General features: G+C 42.6%; 2 protein-coding genes across 19 annotated transcripts in view; one reads left to right on the top strand and one right to left on the bottom strand.

Annotated features, from left to right (window-relative positions):
- Positions 1 to 12,575, bottom strand: part of ATG13 (autophagy related 13) — a 46,630-nt gene extending 34,055 nt beyond the window's left edge. For 4 of the 17 annotated variants that reach the window (XM_067749175.1, XM_067749178.1, XM_067749168.1 and 1 more), the window contains exons 1-2: positions 11,982 to 12,412; positions 11,509 to 11,621 (exon numbers count right to left, since the gene is read on the bottom strand). The gene's annotated coding sequence lies outside the window, so the exon portion shown is untranslated. Of the gene's footprint in view, positions 1 to 11,508; positions 11,622 to 11,981; positions 12,416 to 12,442 lie in introns of those variants that run through there. The other 13 variants (XM_067749183.1, XM_067749181.1, XM_067749179.1 and 10 more) reach the window with 10 other exon arrangements.
- Positions 12,576 to 12,611: 36 nt separating this feature from the next.
- HARBI1 (harbinger transposase derived 1) lies at positions 12,612 to 20,678 on the top strand. Of its 2 annotated transcripts, none has more exons than XM_067749190.1 (3): positions 12,612 to 12,733; positions 13,838 to 14,656; positions 19,817 to 20,678. In XM_067749190.1, exons 2-3 carry the CDS (start codon positions 13,987 to 13,989, stop codon positions 20,194 to 20,196), a joined length of 1,050 nt encoding a protein of 349 aa, XP_067605291.1. In that variant the 5' UTR covers positions 12,612 to 12,733; positions 13,838 to 13,986; the 3' UTR covers positions 20,197 to 20,678. The 2 variants fall into 2 exon arrangements, with proteins under 2 accessions (XP_067605291.1, XP_067605292.1); XM_067749191.1 differs by having other exon boundaries at positions 12,717 to 12,822.
- The last annotated feature ends 1,106 nt before the right edge of the window (positions 20,679 to 21,784 follow it).

Genomic DNA, 21,784 nt, shown 5'->3' on the forward strand with positions numbered 1-21,784 from the left:
TGGAATACTCCTCCCACTCATTAGCCTATGAAATTACCCACTCCTATAAAAACTGACAATCCCATACCCTGGTGCCTCTGTCACCTTCTGAGATGGCCCACGCTTTGTCTGTGGAGTGTGTTTCCCCCAAGGCCGCTCTCACCTTCTGAGATGGCCCACACTCTGTCTGTCGAGTGTGTTTCTCTCTAAATAAATCCACTTCTTACGTATCACTTTGTCTCTCACTGAATTCTTTCTGCTATGAGACATCAAGAACCTGAGCTTCATTAAGTCCTGAAACCATGTGTGTGACCTCAGTTGGAAGACCATGGGTTTTGTCTGGGTTCGAGTTCCGGCACATGGGTTCAAGTGCCAATCTGAGGCGCAAGGTTTCACAAGCATTCAAATCTCATGTCCCTTTCCTGTTAATATGTTGAATAAGCAAGCTCATCAGCGCTACTTATTACCTTATTAAAGTTTTTTGCCTTAGGGACATAAACCAATTACTATGTATGATTTTTGGATATTTACAAAAAGTTCTATGTGGTTCCCACCCACATATATTTGATTCAATTTACCAGAGGTCACCTCTAAAATGGCTTAATTAGGCCAAAAGTATATTTATGAATCATAATGCTCCTAATATTGCTGTCCCTTCAAGCTTCATCAGAATCTATTTCCCCAGACTTGCCACTTGTAGCTTTTCTTGTCTGAGAAATACCTCACTTAATTAAGGCCTTTCTTCAAGGCTTAAGATATTTAACAAATAACAAAAACTATTTACTGGACCTTGATTAGCAATTTCAATTTAGCAACATTCTCTACACATCATTTTCATTAACAGAAGTTCATAACAACAAATAATTCTGTCAGGTTCCCACAGTGTTTAGAACATGTGCAGACTTGTGCCAAACTAAAATGTTTTTAAACAATTATCTGAAAATAGAATGGATAAGCAAAATGTGGTATATACATGCAATGAAATATTATTCCACCTTAAAAAGGAAGGAAATTGACACATGCTACAACATGGATGAACTTTGAGGACATTATGCTAAAGTGAAAAGAACTAGTCACAAAAAGACAAATACTGTATGATTCCACTTATATGAGGTACTTAGAGTAGTCAAAATCGTAGAGACAGAAAGTATAATGGTGGTTGCCAGGAGCTGGGGGGAAGAGAGAATGGGGAGTTGCTGTTTAATAGGTAGAGTTTCAGTTTTACAAGATGAAAAGTTATGGGGACAGATGATAGTGAAGGCTGCACAGCAATGTGAATGTATTTAATGCTGCTGAACTGCACACTCAAAAATGGTTAAGATGGTAAAATTCTGTTGCTTGTATTTTAACACACACAGAAAAAGAAAAAAAGATGCCATTACTAAATAAATAAAGTTTCCCATTATTATGTAATGGTTGTAGATAATCACCAACTCCCAAATACTAGACAGAAGATTCTACAACACTGTTCAAGTGCAAATGATACAATCAGGTAAAGGAAAAGTACAGTTATCTGGATAGACAGGTTTTTTAGATCTTTTACTTACTTTCATACTGAAATGCTAATTTTAAATTTTAAAAATACGAGTTCTTCTCAGGCAGACAAAACCCATTTATCTCAACTACTTTCCCAATCCTCAATTAAAAGCACAGAAATATAAAAGCTATAAATAAACCCAGAAGAAGAAATAACAATGAAAGATGTCAACAAAATATTGGGGGGAAAAAGTAAACAGACTGGTAAAGGATAAAGGTTCAATGTTTATTTCTGCTCACTCCTAAAAAAAGGGTGGAGGACTTAAAAAGCATACACACAGACAAGAGATAACAACATCAAAGTTCGGGAAGGTAGAAAGTAGAAGGAATAGATAACTGACTAAGCAGAGCACAGCTGATATCCAAGCCAGCAGCGGGAGAAACCCTAAACAAAGAAAGCTCTTCTGAACCAAAGAACCTAAGAAAGTCTAAGGAATTAGTCACCAGGTAGCTACTAAAGTAGGGTGGCAGATGGGGCTGAAAACAGGAGGATTATTTGAAAGTCCACGGAAGAAGCAGTTAGACCCCACTCTAAGCCCTACACCCACTCCATGACCCCACTCAGACCAGAACTGCCGTTCCTTCCTAACGTTAGAAGGCTGCACATTGGGAGGTCCCCAAATGGTGGAGTAGGAAGACCCTGATCTCACCTCCTCTCACAAAACTTACAATTATGTACAGAACAACTATTGAGGAAAAAGACCCTGACCCTAACTGACCCTAACCTACCAGAAAAGATCTTCTACAACTAAAGATATAAAGAAGGAACCACAACAAGATGGGTAAGAGTGGGGAGTCCCAGTATAGTCACAACCCATGCCCCCGGTTGAGGAACCCACAAACATAAGAATAATTACCATTGCAGAGATTCTCCCCAAGGAGCAAGGGGTCTGAGTCCCACACTGGACTAACCAGCCTGGGGGTCCTATGCCAGGAAGACAAGCCCCCAGAATGTTTGGCTTTGAAGGCCTGTGGAGCTTACATCTAGGAGCACCAGAGGGCTGTGGGAAATAGAATGGAATCTCTTAAAGGGCACACAAACTCTCACATGTGCCGGGACCTTTAAGGCAGAAGTAGTAATTTCAAAGGAGCCTGGGTCAGAACTACCTGCTAATCTTGAAGAGTCTCCTGGAGAGGCAGAAGGCAACTGGAGTTCACCCTGGGGACATAGATACCTGTGGCAGCCATTTTTGGGAGTCTGTTCTACCACATGGACACTGGTGCAATCACCATTTTGGAATCCTCCCTCTACCACTAGCATGGTGTGTGTGTGTGTGTGCCAAGGGAAGCCCCTGTTCAATGTTCTTGTCTTAAGAGATACAAGTAACTTTTCTCAAGAGTCCAGGGGAAAAGAAAAAAGTAAGAAATTCTGCGTTGTTCTATTATACAGTATGTGATACATACAGAAAGAAGTAAAGCAATGTGGCCAACAGAGAACAATGTATGAATGTAGGTGAAGAGTATATGAAAGTTGGGGTTTCCCTGGTGGCGCAGTGGTTGAGAGTCCGCCTGCCGATGCAGGGGACAGGGGTTCGTGCCCCGGTCCGGGAAGATCCCACATACCACGGAGCAGCTGGGCCTGTGAGCCATGGCCGTTGAGCCTGCGCGTCCGGAGCCTGTGCTCCGCAACGGGAGAGGCCACAACAGTGAGAGGCCCGCGTACCACAAAAAAAAAAAAAAAAAAAAAAAAAAGGAGTATATGAAAGTTCACTTTAATATTCTTACAATTTTTCTGTATATCTTACATTTTTCAAAAAAAATCTAACAAACAAAATCCATCCTCATCAAATGGTCTATAGCAGGGTAAAGTTCTTAACTAACTTTCACCCAGCATAAAAGTTTTCTATCTCCTTGTAGACCTATTTCAAATACAGTTTTTCAAACATCTGAATGACTGCTCTAGCTATACTTCCAAGTTCCCATCAGAGGATATCCTTGCCTTGAGAGTGAAGGAGACAAGGAGTTCAATGCACTGCGCCATGTCAGATATGAGTTTCAAAACTCGGAGGACATCCAACAACAATGTGGACTAAACTAATGTTATCAGTCACACCGAGACAAGGAGTTCAATGCACTGCGCCATGTCAGATATGAGTTTCAAAACTCGGAGGACATCCAACAACAATGTGGACTAAACTAATGTTATCAGTCACACCCCACCCCTGCCCACTACAGATACATAAAAATGCAAATAAGATATGACAATAAAAAGGTTTTGATACGCAGCTAAACCAGAAAGATTGAAAAATCCCAGGTTCCAGAAAAAAAGGTAAGTTAAAGCCATAGATACAAGGGAAAATTGATGCCAGGGAGCTGAGGTTTATGGAGAGCAAGGTCAGATTCTTATAATGAACACATGAGAACAAGAGTGGGGTGTGAGGGAATCATACCTCAAGCTTACGGGCAGGTAGAAACCTCCCCTGCAGAAAACCCCAGAGCCAAGTGCTCCTTGATCAGAGGCCAGAAGAATCCTAGAGAAGCAATGAAGAGCTTTGCCATCTATCATGGCAAGGTTGGGAGGTGGGGAAGTTACTCTCAAACCTTCAAAAGAATACATCAGTAAGGTACACAGATATAAGATCCAAAATTACACTACCTACATGGATGGTAAGGAAACAAAAAGCCAAGAAATTAACCTAAAAACTTGTCCAAAACCACTGAAACTCCTAGAAACAGGCAGAAGGAAGCCCGAAGGAGGCCTGAGAGAAGCTTTCACAGACTTGGATCATCAACAGCCTACTGCCAGGCCATTCATAACCCTTCCTTCCAACTTTTAGCTAGATGAACTCAGAATTTAAAAATCTGCAGATTGCACATGGAAATAAAACACCAAGAACTCAAAAGAACAAGACAATGTGAGAGACTACACATCTGAGATAGGAGACTGGGCAAGCTAAGAAGAAATACGCTTATTTATGAACTTGTTAAACACGTTGACTTAGAATGTTAAGGCAGTAGGTTAAAATTTTTTAAAGAATCACTTTATATAGTTTTTCTTAACAGAGTTATAATTCACATACCATAAAATTTACCATTTTAAAGTGTACAATTCAGTGCTTTTTAGTATATTCACAAGGATGTGCAACCATCACCACATTTTTATCACATTGAAAAGAAATCCCACATCTGTTATCCATCACTCCCCTTCCCCTTCTCCCTGTCCTTGGCAACTACTAGTAGGCTTTATTGCTATGGACTTGCTTATTCTGGAAGTTTCACATGAAGGAAATCCTATGTCACCTTTTTGTGACTTGCTTCCTTCACTTAGCATGTTTTCAAGGTTCACTCTGTATTTTAGCATGTGTCAGTACTTCATTCCTTTTTATGGCTGAATAATATTCCACTGAATTGGCAGACTACATTTTGTTAATTGACTCATCAAGTGATGGACGTCTAAGTTGTCTCCACTTTTTGGCTACTGTGAATAATATTCCTGAGAACACTCATGGGTAAGTTTTGGTGTTAACATATGATTCTCTTGGGTATATACCTACAAATGAAATTGCTGGATCATATGGTGATTCAACATTTAATTTTTTTGAGGAACTGCCAAACTGTTTTCCAAGGCAGCCATGCCATTTTACATTTGGTAATGGCTTAATTTTAAGATTAAGGTATATAATGAGTACGGAGATGACAGACATTATGAATGGGTCTTTTTTTTTTTCTTTTTTCTCCAAGTATTTCCTTGTTACTCCTTTCCCTTTTAATCCATAATATACAACCCAGATAAATAGGCTATTGCTGTATTCTTTAAGGTTTTTTTTTAATTTACAAAAACAATGGATAGTTCTTCTCTCAGAAGACAAATGTAGTTGTAATTTGTATGACTTCAAGCTAATTTTAAAAAGTTTTTATTATGAAAAATTTTACACATCACTCCGCTTCAACAGTGTAGAATAAGGTCTGCCCTTAGCCTCTGCCAGAAACACAGGTAATTTCTCCCTGGAAGAAAATAATGTTGTCCTAACCCATAAATTATCTCTATAATTTTTCATATACAATTTCTGGCACATGTTAAAGTAAACCAGGCACTCAAGGAGACAAACACAAATGATCAAAATCCAAAAGATATTAGAAACACATTAACAGTTATCAGACACAGACCTTAAAATTACTATGCTTAATATGTTCAATTAAATGAAGCACAAAATTGAGAATTTGGACAGAGAACAAAAATGTACAAAAAGTAGGTAAGTATGATCCAGCCAGATTAGTAGGGAAACATAAAAGTGAGCAAAAGAGAATAACAGTAGATTATAGTAGGGAGTCAATGCAGATTCTTCTATAGGTAAAAATTTAGGGACATTAATCTGAATATAGAGAGGGGGAGAAGAAATAAAGGGATTAGAGGCAGGAAGACCAGCTAGGAAGCCATTTCAGTAATCCAGATGAGAGTTGGTGATAGCACTGGATTAAGGTGAGGCAGTCAATAAAGGAAGGAAAGAGCAAATAATTTCAAAGAAACAACTGAATAATTTGGCAAGAGATTATACAAAAATGACCCCAGATAATACCTCCAGCCCCTAAAACTGGGAAAAGTTAATTAACATCAATTACTGAAAAAATAATTATGCTTTCCAATTTTTAACAGTTTTTAAATGTTCTGGATTCAGGCTTAAAAGCTCAGTATGGCAAATCAGGAACAGTTAATAAGAAAAAACAGTTAAGGGAGTTCCCAGCGGTCCAATGGTTAGGACTCTGCGATTCCACTGCAGGGGGCACGGGTTCAATCCCTGATCAGGAACTGAGATCCCGAAAGTTGGGTGGTGCAGCCATAAAACAACCCCACCCCCCAAAAAAAACCAGTTAGGTACAAGTTCAAAGGTAAAGAGAACAAAACTGTAATTTCCCCACTTTCTAGGCATCAGAATTAGTAAATCATAAAGATCTTTTTTTCCATTTAGAAAGTTCTTTGTAGACAAATGAGAAACAGAATGGAAAAGTTTAAACAACTGAAATAGTCTTCTACCAAAACAGTTACAAAGAAAGTCTGAAAATAAAGAAGAAAGCAGAGATACACTCACTTGGGAGGGAGGGGGGAAAGAGGAAGAAAAAAGAAAGAGGGCTTCCCTGGTGGCACAGTGGTTGAGTCTGCCTGCCGATGCAGGGGACACGGGTTCGTGCTCCTGTCTGGGAAGATCCCACATGCTGTGGAGCGGCTGGGCCTGTGCGTCCGGAGCCTGTGCTCCGCAAAAAAAAAAAAAAGAAAAAAAAAAAAAGAAAGAAAGACAGAAAAGAAAAATAAAGCAGGGCCTTCCCTGGTGGCGCAGAATCCGCCTGCCAATACAGGGGACACAGGGTCGAGCCCTGGTCTGGGAAGATCCCGCATGCCATGGAGCAGCTAAGCCCATGCACCACAACTTCTGAGCCTGCGCTCTCGAGCCCGCGAGCCACAAATACTGAAGCCCACGTGCCACAACTGCTGAAGCCTGCGCGCATAGCGCCTGTGCTACGCAACAAGAGAAGCCACCACAATGAGAAGCCCGCTCACTGCAACGAAGAGTAGCCCCCGCTCGCAGCAACTAGAGAAAGCCCGCGCGCAATGAAGACCCGACGCAGCCAAAAATAAAATAAATACATTTAAAAAAAAGAAAAAGAAAGCAGAAGTGTCGATATTTATGACACTTCCAGACCAGAAGCGATGAAATGAAATTAAAAGGGACATTCAGTAACGATAATCTCTGAAAATATGATAGCCATAAACCTTTACATGTTAGCAATATAACAATAAAATACATAAAGCAAAAATTCCTAGAGATACTAGGAGAGCTTGATAAAACCAAAACTATACCTGAAGATTCAACATACCTCTTTGATATATCAAGTAGATATAAAAAATTTTTGAGGATCTGAATAATAAAAACAAGTCATTCATATATATATACACATATATATGGTGGCATATAGTGCGAGTCACTCAATCTTTCTGTACTTCAGATTCCTTTCTCATAGGGTTGTGGTGAGGATTAAATGAGATAGATCCTGTAAAGAGTACTTGCCACATATGAGATCCTCAATAAAGCTCTTAGTTATCTAACTCTACCTTTCACATTATTCTCTTAGGTTCAAGGGACACCACAAACTGATCATGTTCTTGACCATTAAAAAACTTTTTTTCCAAGATGTTATTGCCCATAATTCAATAAACTAGAAACATAATAAAAAGTTAACCGTGTATACACTAGGAAGCTTTTTATAATAAACATTGAAATAAAAACCAGTTACAAATGATCTAGAAATTAACAAAATGAAGAATATTTGAAAACAAATGAGACACAGCAAAAGAAAAATTCAGAGGAAAACTTATAGTCTTTATAATTAAAAAAAATCTCAAATAAGTATGCAATTTAAGAAACCAGGAAGTAAAGTAAATCAAAAGAAAATGGGAAGTGGGAATAAAGATAAAAGACAAAAGCTGTGTTTGATTAACTAAGGAACAATTTAAAAACCAGTCTAAAGAATACATAAGGCCAATATCCGATTTCTTGAAAATTCCAACAGAAGTAGATTAAAGCATAAAAACACCCTTAAGCTTATATTTAAAACAGGGCATTTAAACCTCCACAAGTATTTCTCTACATAATCTCTCCTAATGACATAATAGCTCTGGGCAATACAGGAGGAAGGTGAGGGTGGCGACAAACCACCCTGGAAAGAATAATATGATTTTTAACTCTATTTCTTTCATATTTGTATGAATCAAAAGTCAAGAGTGAAAACTGTATTTTCCAAAATAAGAATACTGGGTTATCACTTCTATACATTCTTTATTTACCTTTATTTTTACTAAGATACTGTTGACAGACTGTGCATGTTGAGTTGTTTTTCTATGTAGTGGTGACTCACAATCTTCTCCCTTCTCTTGTAACCAAGGGCATATGGGGGACACCACCAGGGCAAAAGCAAATTTCTTGTGCCACCTATACTGGTATTTAGAGGCTTTCTCTAACAAACTGGCTCACATTTACTCTACAGTTAAAAACAATTATTTAAAATTAATTTTACATCCTCTTAAGGGATTTAAAATCTTTTTAAAGATTCAAAACTAATTTTACATCCCTTTAAGGATTTTAAATCGTTTTAAGATTTAAAACCCAAACTTCAAGTTGTTGTTTTTTTTTTTGGTGAGGGGTGGGGCGTGCACCACTTGGCATGCAGGATCATAGTTCCCTGACCAGGGATCAAACCCGTGACCCTCTGCGGTGGAAGCGTGGAGTCTTAACCACTGGACTTTGAGGAATTCCCAAGAAAAGTTTCTTTTTCCCCTTGGTCATAGAGGTCTAGTTAGCCTCCTCTGCATTCTCCCTTTGCATACACTGCCTTTATCCTGTCAGGGACTACCTGCAGTTTTTTGTTTGTTTTTTTTTTTTTTTTGCTGTACGCGCGGGCCTCTCGCTGCTGCGGCCCCTCCCGTTGCGGAGTACAGGCTCCAGACGCACAGGCCCAGCGGCCACGGCCCGCGGCACGTGGGATCCTCCCGGACCGGGGCACGAACCCCCGCCCCCTGCACCGGCAGGCGGACTCCCAACCACTGCGCCACCAGGGAAGACCTACCTGCAGTTTTTACTGCTCTCCACAATTTGACAAAGAGGAGGCAAGGACCAGTAACCCCGTGCACCCTCTCTTGTATTAAATCCATGCATGAAAAAATGAGGCCCTATGGAAATTTATTTTACCCAACACCCCAAGTTGGAAATTACTTCTAAATTATCCACATATAAAGTTTAGGCAAGCTTTTTCCAAGAATAAACTTTTAGTAAAGTATACATATTTTAAGACTCTAAAGTCAACATACAAGCCAAAAAAATCTTAAGCAATACAGTAGTTCAAATATTAGCTGAATAGCCTGCATTTCTTACTCAGTGAGTTTCTATACTTTTCTTCCATTAAAAAATAAAACCAGGGACTTCCCTGGTGGTCCAGTGGTTAAGATTCCTCGCTCCCAATGCAGGGGGCCTGGGTTCGATCCCTGGTCAGGGAACTAGATCGTGCATGCTGCATCTAAAGATCCTGCAGGCGGCAATGAAGATCCTGCGTGCTGCAGCTAATACCCAGTGCAGCCAAATAAATACAATTTTTTTTAATTTTTAATATTCATTTTTGGCTGTGTTGGGTCTTTGTTGCTGCGCGTGGTCTATCTATTGTTGTGGTGAGCGGGAGCTACTCTTCATTGCGGTGCGCGGGCTTCTCACTGCAGTGGCTTCTCTTGTTGTGGAGCACGGGCTCTAGGCACGCAGGCTTCAGTAGTTGCAGCATGCAGGCTCAGTAGTTGTGGCTCATGGGCTCTAGAGCACAGGCTCACTAGTTGTGACACATGGGCTTAGTTGCTCCACGGCATGTGGGATCTTCCCGGACCAGGGATCAAACCCATGTCCCCTGCATTGGCAGGCGAATTCTTAACCACTGCGTCACCAGGGAAGTCCCATAAATAAATATTTTTTTAAATAAATAAAAACAGGGCTTCCCTGGTGGCGCAGTGGTTGAGAGTCCGCCTGCCGATGCAGGGGACACGGGTTCGTGCCCTGGTCCAGGAAGATCCCACATGCCACAGAGCAGCTGGGCTCGTGAGCCATGGCCGCTGAGCCTGCGTGTCCGGAGCCTGTGCTCCGCAACGGGAGAGGCCACAACAGTGAGGGGCCCGCGTACCAAAAAAATAATTTTAAAAAACCAAAACCCAAAAAACTTAATTTGAATAATAAAGGGTCATAGAGTGAGGAATGCAGTGCTCCAACCACAGTGTTATTTTCATCTCTTCTATAATAATGTAAAAAGTGTTTAAAAGTAAAAGTTTTAGGGATTTCCAAGCATTACTAAGATTAAATAAGTTCCCTCCAGATAAAAATTCCAAAATAAATAACTTCCACTCCCAATGGAACAAAATGTAATTGCAGAGCTTTGGTAATGAACCTTATCAAGTGACAGCAATAAGTTCTATAGTGGTTGCACTTTCTGGTTAGTCAAAATTATCTTTGAAAAATCACTCATGTAGTAGGACTCATGTCTTTGGAAGCTCAATGTTAATGTCTTAGGCTTCTTTTTGCATTTAGGCTATGGACACCCTGCTCTGAGTCATGGAGGTCATAAGCTGATGCAGCTGGGTGGATGCAAGCAGGAAAGACAATGGAAAAAAGGAGATTTCTTGCCCCCACCTCCATACGGTACAATTCCAGTACGCGTATATGGCCGGACTGAATTGTGTCCAGCTGATTTTTAGTCCTTAAATAAAACAATATAATTTGGAGTATTTAGTAGCTGAAGATCTGCAGTTTTTGATCTGCAGTTTCCACTTGAGGGAAAAAAAATACAAATAATAAGAACTGTTAGGTGTAAGTAAAGAAATAGCAATTTGTATGAAATGTAAATCTCAAAAGTTGCCATAGCCGTCTTAACTTGTGACCCAAAGGGGTACAATTTGAAAATGCACTACATGCATTTTACTACACAGGTCAATACATACGACCTTTGCTTCATCACTTATTCATCATCCCCTGGGTATGAAAAATATTAACTCAGGATTCCCTTCCACAAGCACTTACAAGACTTCTGCTCGGCTGAAAAATGGAGTTGAAAGAAACAAACAAAAACATATAATTTAATTGGAGCCATGATAGCCACACATGAAAGGACTAACACATAAAACAACACACAATAACCTGGAGTTAATTTAGTGTAAAAAAAGGACCTGTTGTTTCTTATTATTGCACATCTCCCATTGAAGGTGTTCAATAAATTATACCACCTTAGGAGATGACTTTTAAAGTAAGTGTAATGAAAAAATAGGCACTTTTGTTCTTTAAATATTCGTTCATTCACATCCATTCCCCCGCCCTCCACCCCTCTCTCTCTGGCTGTGGGATGGCCAGAGAGGAAGGAATACTAAAAGTGAAACGCTCCACTGAATTGACCAGAAAAACTTGGTAAATAACTGAGTGAGAAAGTGAAAACTGAGATGAGTTAGTGATGAATCCAAGAAGGTGCTTAGCCACTTACCCAGAGATTTACTTAATGAGAATGGATCGCAGGTTTCCACAGGTCATTCCACTGCCAGTAAGAGAGTCGTGAACCTTGGGTCCCTTTTTGCACTAGTCAACAGTCACCCTCACCTACACGCGGAGTACATATTTGGCACTCAACAAATCTTGATTGAATGAAAACCTATCTCATTCATACTGGTACCCAACCACAGAGTTATGGGCCCACAAATTCCTTCCAAAATGCCTTTAACCCAAAGAGCTGAGAAAGCAGAGTCGAAAGCTCTGGGCATCTCTGTAAGGACTGGGAATGATCAAGGGCCAATGAAGCCTACAGTAACCCGACTTCCCAAAGAAAGCTTAGGGGACTGACCTACAGCTAATAGGCTTCGGCTTCGCCAGGACGTACCCGACAGGCCGCAGGCCGCAGGTCCACAGCCTCCCACCCGGGGGCGCTGAGAGATCCGGGGGTATCCCCCCTAAAGTTAGTACCTGTGAAGCTGCGACACAGAGAGTGGCTCGGGGCTCTCATTACGGAGGCCGGGGCCTGGGGCCGGCCAGCTGCGCCTCCTGGCTGAGAGCTCCGCGCTCCGGAGCTGCACTGACAGCACGGGTCGCAGATAATACCTCACGCCTCAGGAGCCTCGTGGCTCGCAGGCCCCGGGAGTTTCGTTCCCAAGACTGCGCGAGTTGTCGCACTCACGTCTACAGGCGCTCTTCAGGGCTTCCCTCACAGCTCAAGTGATCACTCCTGCCTTCAGCCCAGCAGCCGGTCGCTTCCCGGCGCCGCCATCGTTACTGTTTGTTTTCATCCGCTTCGGTGACGGCGGTGGGAGGAAGAGGGCTATGGGGGAAATACAGCTATCTAACCTCAGCCGCCCTTTCGGCACAGTATGGATGACCTACTTAATCTCTTTCCTGTTTGACGTTCCCATAAAAACTGGTTTCCTTACCATGTAAGTCTGATTCACCAATCTCTTCAAGCGTCTCAGAAAACAAAGGCGTAAAGAGGCGGTCTTTGAAAGAGCGTGAACCTTTGGGCCGTGTGTGGAATGTGCGCCGGCGAATCGCAGGTTGCGGCGGCAGCGGCAGTGAGGACACGGCTTGGGGCGGGCGGTGACGCGAGAGGGCGGTGCCTACCGAGAGCGCCGTGGCGGCTTGTGCTCGGCCGCCGGTTCTGGAGGAGGGCCGGACCCGGCTGGGTGGGTGGGAAGTGCGGCTGGTAATCTGGCAGCCGCCGAGAGGTGGGTGAGCGGCCTCGGCTGACTTTGAGTGGCCGGGGCAATCACACTTCCGTATTCATTTCTAAGACATCTTTTTAAAAGCCTTAGAGGTGGAGTGTCCTCTCAGCCCTAGCTCTCCCAGCCTCTTCTTTTGCGCCTTCCTTCCAACCTATCTGGTCTTCCCTACTTCCTTTACCTCAGCCTCACGATTTGGATTTCTTGGGGTGAGGGGAAAGGCTCTTGTTACAACACAGAATCTCCCGTCTACCAGCCTGGGTCGTGGGCGGTTTTTTGCCCCTTCTTCCCTTGTTAGACTAGTTTGAACAACGACACTCCCCCCTCCCCACCCCCATCTCTTACCCCTTACTTATCAGGTGGAGCCAGAGGGCTTTGGGTAATGAATCCTGCCGTGACTAATCCCTGTCCTGGGTAGCTATGACTTACGTCAGTTGCTTCGTGGCCTGTATAGTTAGGAGCAGACCTCTTTTACTTTGTGGATAATTATGCCATCACCTCCATTAATCTTTTGTTCTTCCCAATGCAAATGCCAGGCATTAAATGAGCCACCAAAATTCAGCTCCCATTCTCCTTCATACCAAAGCAAGCCTGTTGTATTGCCATGAGTTAGTGGAGAAAAACCGAGTTACAGTTATAGCACCTTCTTTTTTTTTTTTTTTGTACGCGGGCCTCTCACTGTTGTGGCCTCTCCCGCTGCGGAGCACAGGCTCCGGACGCGCAGGCTCAGCGGCCATGGCTCACGGGCCCAGCCGCTCCGCCACATGAGGGATCTTCCCGGACCGGGGCACGAACCCGCGTCCCCTGCATCTGCAGGTGGACCCTCAACCACTGCGCCACCAGGGAAGCCCTGATGTGGATGATTTTTAAGGTCTTTATTGAATTTGTTACAATACTGCTTCTGGTATTTTTTGTTTTTGTTTTTTTATGTTTTTGGTTTTTTGGCCGCAAGGCATGTCGGCTCTTAGCTCCTCCACCAGGGATCAAACCCGCACCCCCTGCCTTGGAAGGCGAAGTCTTAACCACTGGACCGCCAGGGAAGCCCCTGAATCACTTTAAAGTCTTTGGTAGGTTTCTAATGTTTTTCGTTTTTTTCTTTAACCTTTACAGAGAGAAGATTATAAATGCCAGAGCCATTTAAATGATGGTTAGCTGTTGAATTCTGACACTTCCTTAAATACCTTCTTGCACCAACATCTTCAGTGGGAAGAGTTCAGGAAAAGTAGCAGAGGGAAGGAGAGACAACAGTTACATGTACCATGGCTATACCAATAACAGTACTTGACTGTGATCTCTTGCTATATGGCCGAGGTCACCGCACATTGGACCGCTTTAAGCTGGATGATGTGACAGATGAATACTTGATGTCCATGTATGGGTTTCCTCGACAGTTCATTTATTACTTGGTGGAGCTCTTGGGGGCCAGTCTTTCTAGACCTACTCAGAGATCCAGGGCTATTAGCCCAGAGACACAGATCCTTGCAGCACTGGGCTTCTATACCTCAGGTTCCTTCCAGACTCGGATGGGGGATGCTATTGGAATCAGTCAGGCATCTATGAGTCGATGTGTTGCCAATGTCACCGAAGCGCTTGTGGAAAGAGCTTCGCAGTTCATCCGCTTTCCAGCTGATGAAGCCTCCGTGCAGGCTCTGAAGGATGAATTCTATGGGTTGGCAGGGATGCCAGGGGTCATAGGGGTGGTTGACTGTATCCATGTGGCAATCAAGGCACCAAATGCTGAAGACCTTTCCTATGTGAACCGCAAAGGTCTTCATTCTTTAAACTGCCTCATGGTGTGTGACATCAGAGGGGCACTGATGACTGTGGAAACAAACTGGCCGGGGAGCCTCCAGGACTGTGCTGTGCTGCAGCAGTCTTCTCTCAGCAGTCAGTTCGAAGCTGGGATGCACAAAGAGAGCTGGCTGCTTGGTAAGTCTGCAGGTGTAAATGCTTCATTTTTGAAACTATAAAAAAAAAGTTTGGGCAGAGTAGAATGAAATATAGGGGTCTATAGACCTGAGACTCAGTCCTGTTCTGTTTTAAGCACGACCTCAGATGAGAACTCTCTGAGCCTTAATTTTTTTTTTTTTTAAGCAGGACTGAAACAGAAGTAATGTCTTTTTTTTTTTTTTTAAGTCTTTATTGAATTTGTTACAGTATTGCCTCTGTTTCATGTTTTGGGTTTTTGGCCTCTAGGCATGTGAGATCTTAGCTCCCTGACCAGGGATGTAACCTGCACCCTCTGCATTAGAAGGTAGAATCTTAACCACTGGACCACCCCAGCCTTAATTTTTTTAAATCAACATTTAAAGGACACTTGTTAACATTTAAAAACATACAATTTGACCCAGCTCTTCTTGGAGGTACATGTTCAGAAATATGTAAAACAAAATTACAGGCATTTGCATCGCAGCAATGTTTTGTACTCACAAACAACAATAGCAACGACAACCCTACAAAAGCATTCCCCTTAAATATAGCCAAGATACTTATCAATGCAGATCTGGTTAAATATAGTACATCCATACAATTGAGCCTTAATTTTTATCATCTGTAAAACGGTGAAAATAATGCTAAGGGCAGTAATACCTATTGTTAGGATTAGGGAATATATATGAAAGTTCACTCTAAAGTATGGTGAAAATGTATTATTTTTGCCATTGGTGATTGACACCATGATATCTGTATGAAAATGATAGTAGACAGTGCATTTATTCAGTTCTTATGGAAACTCACTTCATAGATCTGTTTGCCTGAGTGCCCTCGGAAAGCCTGGCTTAATGATCTGAGTAGGACAAAAACCTATTCAGTACTGAGCAGTGCAAACTGATGTGACTGTAGAGCTGGGAGGAATACAGTTAGTTAACAGTGATAAAACCCTCGAGCCTGGCAGCTTTTTTGTTGTCTTTTTTTTTTTAAAAAAAAGAACCATTCTATGTAAGTAATAGGACAAGGGTTATCTTGTACACAACATGTTTTGTGGGAGATGAAGGCACATTAAGGATTGGAAGACCTCTCTTTAAGGCCACTAATCATGTCTGCACTGCACATGTTCATAACACAGTGTTTTACTTGTAATAAACACTCAGGAATTTTTCTCTTTAATGTGCTGATTGTCAGTTAAAGAAAAACCTCCCCTTGGGACTTCCTTGGCGGTCCAGTGGTTAAAACTGCACGCTTCCACTGCAGGGGCCACAGGTTTGATCCCTAGTCGGGGAACTAAGATCCCACACGCCACACGGGGCAGCCAAAAAAAAAGAACCCTCCCACCCCTGCCCACTGTTCCAGGTGAGGAGAAGAGACTGCTGTCACACTGATTGGTTTAGAGCTGCCAGGGTACCATGAGTAACATCTTGGAACTTAACTGATTTTCTTCAGTTGTTGCTTCTTTTTTTTTTTTTTTTTGCGGTACGCCGGCCTCTGACTGTTGTGGCCTCTCCCGTTGCGGAGCACAGGCTCTGGACGCACAGACTCAGCGGCCATGGCTCACGGACCCAGCCGCTCCACAGCATGTGGGATCTTCCCGGACCGGGGCACGAACCCATGTCCCCTGCATCGGCAGGCGGACTCTCAACCTTTGCACCACCAGGGAATCCCCCAGTTGTTGCTTCTACACACTGTTGTCAGTGCCCCACCTTCTCGTTACCCTAGTGGAACTTTGTCTTAATCCCACCTTTTGCCTACTCTGAATTTTCAAATTCCATTTTCATATAACTCACACCAAGAAGTGAAGGGAAGACTGCAAGTGTCTCATCCAACTACTTCTTCCACAGCTGGGGAAGTACTTGGGTTCCAAGCTGATTTCTTATGAAATCACTTTGGTACCCTAACTCTAAAGCCAGCTAAGGGGACTTCCCTGGTGGCGCAGTGGTTAAAAATCCACTTGCCAATGCAGGAGACACAGGTTCTAGACCGGGTCCGGGAAGATCCCACATGCCACGGAGCAACTAAACCCGTATGCCACAACTACTGAGCCTGCACTCTAAAGCCCGCGAGCCACAACTACCAAGCCTGCATGCTGCAACTACTGAAGCCTACACGCCTAGAGCCCATGCTCTGCAAAGAGAAGCCACTGCAATGAGAAGCCCCCGTACTGCAACGAAGAGTAGCTCCCGCTTGCCGCAAATAGAGAAAGCTTGCGCGCAGCAACGAAAATCCAACGCAGCCAAAACAAAAGAAGAAAAAAAAAAGATGGTTGATTTTATCTTAAGAACACCATCAGATTTGTAGAATGGTACTAGATTTGCCAAACCTAGAACTAGCTGTGATTCCCCCTTGTTTTTTTTGGTTTGTTTGTTTAGCATATTTTCATCTTGGGTGTCATCCCTTCATGTCCTCATTCTCGTATGCCCCTTCAGAGGGCATCACCTAATTCCTCTTCTCTAAATGTACCTGCTCCTACAAACAATTCAGCCTGAGTTATTTCTTCAGCTCTTGGGCTAGTCTTGTTAAGCAGCTTTGGGTAAGATCTGCCAGAATGTCTCTTGGATGACTGATCATGTAAGCAATTGTAGTCTGTTTAGGAATTCTGTTCCTAATCCCCTCCTGAGTGTCTGTCTGCCAGTGGTGCTTGGATTATAACCAGTTAATGATGATGCAGCATTTTATAAGAGGTCTACATTAACTAGCTTGTCTTGTATGTCTTCCCAATTAAGGCTCATACTGTTTCTTAAGAGACGTTTAACAAATATCTAGTATCTCTTTGTTTTGCTAGTCATCTTAAATGTTTTTCTTACTCTCTTTTACAGCATTATACCATTGTTTTAGTGACTTTGAGTCTGACATTATTAGCATTTAGTGACTAGCTCCTTCCTCTTCCTGTGCCTAACATATCAAAGGATGGGTGATGTTTATTTTTATTTTCTCACTTGTAAAATAAGGTCAGTAGTATCTGCCTAGTGGAGTTGGGATTGGACAAGTCATAGATATTATTTTCATTATTATTTACAACATCAGTTTCTAAAATTCAGTATTTAGTAGGGACGAGTTCAATTAAAATAGGTTGTACTTAGGAGGAAAAAAGTCAGCTAAATATACAATTTGAAAATTTTGTGAGCCATCTCAGATATTTAAAGTTAATCCAGTATACCTAAAACTAATACAATGTTATATGTCAATATCATTCAAAATAAAGTTGGGACTTCCTTGGTGGCACAGTGGTTAAGGATCCGCCTGCCGACACAGGGGACACAGGTTCGAGCCCTGGTCTGGGAAGATCCCACATGCTGCGGAGCAACTAAGCCCATGTACCACAACTACTGAGCCCACTTGCCACAACTACTGAAGCCTGCATGCCTAGAGCATGTGCTCCACAACAAGAGAAGCCACTGCAGTGAGAAGCCCATGCACCGCAACGAAGAGTAGCAGCCAAAAATAAATAAATAAATAAATTTATTTTAAAAATAAAATAAAATAAAGTTAACCCATGGGGAATTCCCTGGCAACCCAGTAGTTAATACTTGGCTCTTTCACTGCCACAGGCCGGGATTCAATCCCTGGTCAGGGAACCAAGACCCCAGAAGCCGCATGGTGTGGCCAAAAAGAAATGTAAGCTCCTAAAAGAAAGGAGTGCTATATGTTTGGAACAGTGCCTAGCACTCTCTGAACAATCCATAACTGTTTACTGAAATTGATGGTGGGTGAGGAACACAGCAACTATACAAGTTGGTATTCTTCAGGTCTATTTGTCTCAAATTTCTAAGGGGTTGTTCCTCTGAGACATTTCATCTTCCAGATTTAGTGAATCAGGACAATTAAACATTATAGAAACATTGCACTATTGTAATGGGACATTGCACCCCAGTTTTGTTTTGGTTTTAGCACTTCCCAGGATTATTCCATAAAGAAGTCACTTAAGGGAAATGCCTTGTGTATATTATTTTAATTGACTTCTGATTTTATTTCTTTATCCCTATTACTACTTGCATCATTATATTTATGGTCTCCTTGTTAATGTGAAATTCTACCTGTTCCTCTATTACAAAGGCGTGGTTCTAATGAATGTAATATCTAGGAAGGCAGAACACCTGAGTTCTCATCTCTGCTGGGAGTTTTCTCTTATTCTTCTTAGCACTGGGAGATTGAATGATTATTGTCTATGAAATACTCTGAAATCCCTAGGTAGTGCTTTCAAACCTGACATTTTAATGGTAAAGTCAGAGATTTTTCCTCACAAGTGTTTTGAGGTCTCCTGGCAGAATTCTCTTTTTCTCTCTTGCACTCTTGTTCTTTAGAGATTTTGAAGATTGGCTTGCTATGTGATAGTTTCTATTAACCTTTTTTATTTTAAATTTATTTTATTTAGTTTTGGCTGCATTGGGTCTTCCTTGCTGCATGCGTGCTTTCTCTAGTTGCGGCGAGCGGGGTCTACTCTTCATTGCGGTGCGTGGGCTTCTCATTGCGGTGGCTTCTCTTGTTGCGGAGCACAGGCTCTAGGCACGCGGGCGTCCATAGTTGTGGCTCGCGGGCTCTAGAGTGCAGGCTCAGTAGTTGTGGCACACGGGCTTCGTTGCTCCGTGGTGTGTGGGAACTTCCCGGACCAGGGCTTGAACCCTTGTCGCCTGCATTGGCAGGCGGATTCTTAACCACCTGTGCCACCAAGGAAGCCATATTAACTTTTTCTTAAAGAACAATATCTCTGAATTCAGAAAATCCTGGAATTCCCTGGAGGTCCAGTGGTTGGGACTCCGCGCTTCCACTGCCGGGAGCCCGGGTTCGATCCCTGGTCAGGGAACTAGGATCCCACAAGCAGTGCATTGCGGCCAAAAAAAGAAAATCCAGGAATTTCATTTCCTCCAGTGCCTTCACCTCTGTCCTACATTCTTTCAGACTTAGCTTTCTTTAGCCGGGTCAGCTTTTCTCTGTTGGTTTTAACCAAGGGTATTCGCAGCCAAGACTCACTCTGGTCTTCCTGCTCGTGACTAGCTATGGGCTCTTTATCACAGCATTTCCCTCTTCACTTCCCTGGTGTGCTTTGGCTCCGGAAGCTGTTGCATTTTCTTGTCCATTCTCTGTACATGCTCCTGGATTTTCCTTTTTGCTTGTATTCCAGTTATAAACATCTGTGATGTCTTTGGGCCTTCCCCACAGGTGACAGTTCCTTCTTTCTCCGCACCTGGCTTATGACCCCACTTCACATTCCCGAAACTCCAGCCGAATATCGCTATAATATGGCCCATTCTGCAACTCACAGTGTGATTGAGAAGACTTTCCGAACCCTCTGCTCCCGATTCCGCTGCCTGGATGGATCCAAGGGGGCACTGCAGTACTCACCGGAGAAGTCCAGCCACATCATCTTGGCCTGCTGCGTCCTCCACAACATCTCCCTGGAGCATGGGTTGGATGTCTGGTCCTCTCCAGGGACAGGACCCGTGGAACAGCCTCCTGAGGAAGAGTATGAGCACATGGAGTCCTTGGACCTAGAGGCTGACCGTATCCGTCAGGAGTTGATGCTCACTCACTTCAGCTAATGTGGAAGGTGGGGAGCGGGGAGGCTTTCCAGAAGGAGCTGTGACAAACTTTCCCTCTCACCACCCCCTACACAGTTCCATCATCTAGCATAACTGAGCGTGTGGACACTTGTCACAAACTGACATTTAATCTGCGTGTTTTAGAAAGGTTGAGGCTAGGCCAGAATATCTCGATTCATTTGCAAGTTTATTAACTAAACCAAAACCTCCGAGACAACAGTTCTCTACTATCCATTGAACACCAGGTTAGCACCACTCACTCATTTGAAAGTTCCTTGGTTGCAGACGTTTATATCGTGCTTACAAAATCAAAGCAGTTATCTAGAGATTTCAAAAGAAAACAATATTTGTCCTGAAATATTTGGATGGCATTTTAGCTTTTCTACTTTACTACCTATATAGGCATAATCTGAGGCAAGTGTGAAGAGTAAATTTCAGTTGGAAAATGGTCTTCTGACATCAATAAACGGCTACTAATGTGATTTTTCAGCTTTGTGTTTTTAAGAGGAGGTTAAGGACAGTCCAAAACCTCCATCTTAATTCTGTCTGTAATAACTGAGCTGTGACTTGGACCTAGTTCCCAGGGAGAACATCTGGACTCCAATCTCTTACTTCCAACCCTGAGTAGGAGCTAAAGGCTAAATGGGTTTAAGAATTCAATCAGCTTAAAGAAGACAAGTCAAATAGAGACAAAATAGCAAGCTTACACTTTACAGGGGATCTAAAGACCCTGATAGATTGATGGGCAAAGGAAATTCACCCAGGTTTAGACAGTCCACATCTAAATAGATCACATTTCTTATGATCATGATGTTAGGATGTCTTTTGGGCCATTCTGCTTTGAAATTCCTTGTTCAGAAAGAAAGTTTAGGGGATACAGAAGACATGTATTAAAAAGGAGAGGTAAGGGCTTCCCTGGTGGCGCAGTGGTTGAGAGTCTGCCTGCCGATGCAGGGGACACGGGTTCGAGCCCTAGTCCGGGAAGATCCCACATGCCGCAGAGCTGCTAGGCCCGTGATCCATGGCCGCTGAGCCTGCACCTCCAGAACCTGTGCTCCGCAACGGGAGAGGCCACAGCAGTGAGAGGCCCGCGTACTGCAAAAAAAAAAAAAAAAAAGGAGAAGTAAAAGGAATATAATTTATTGGTATGAAATGAATTTTGGAGTTAGACCTACTTGAATATCTTCTGTGCAAAGTGATGGACAGAATTTCTCAGGAAATAAATAATCCTCCACCAAGTCTTATTCTAAAATTATACTGATATAAAAATAACCTGATTGGAATAATGGAAGTGTGAATTAGGTTCACACATTGGTGCCTTTGCTGGGACAAAATAGAGACTTTCCTGAGGATTGTTTTGTTCCCAGTTTCTCAGCCACTCACCCGTGTGATCCCTCTGAATTGTCCTCATGGATCATTTCCTACCTGTCTTTGGCAGTGTTAATCTGGTGATTTTCAAAGTAAAGAAATGAACAGCTGATGACCAAAGAAATGTGGAAATAAATTGAAGGTGACTCATCCACAAGATTAAAAACAATTATGGATTATTATCTGCTGTTTATTTCTACTCCAAATGCTATTTTCCATC

This window comes from Pseudorca crassidens, chromosome 9, assembly GCF_039906515.1.
Source record: "Pseudorca crassidens isolate mPseCra1 chromosome 9, mPseCra1.hap1, whole genome shotgun sequence".
NCBI classification, from domain to species: domain Eukaryota; kingdom Metazoa; phylum Chordata; class Mammalia; order Artiodactyla; family Delphinidae; genus Pseudorca; species Pseudorca crassidens.

What these genes read in the sequence shown, in the direction of transcription:
- HARBI1 (XM_067749190.1), top strand. Translation starts at nt 13,987, where the DNA reads ATGGCTATACCAATAACAGTACTTGACTGTGATCTCTTGCTATATGGC. An exon ending in CAAAGAGAGCTGGCTGCTTG is followed by an intron (nt 14,657 to 19,816) that starts GTAAGTCTGCAG and finishes CCTTCCCCACAG; the next exon opens with GTGACAGTTCCTTCTTTCTC.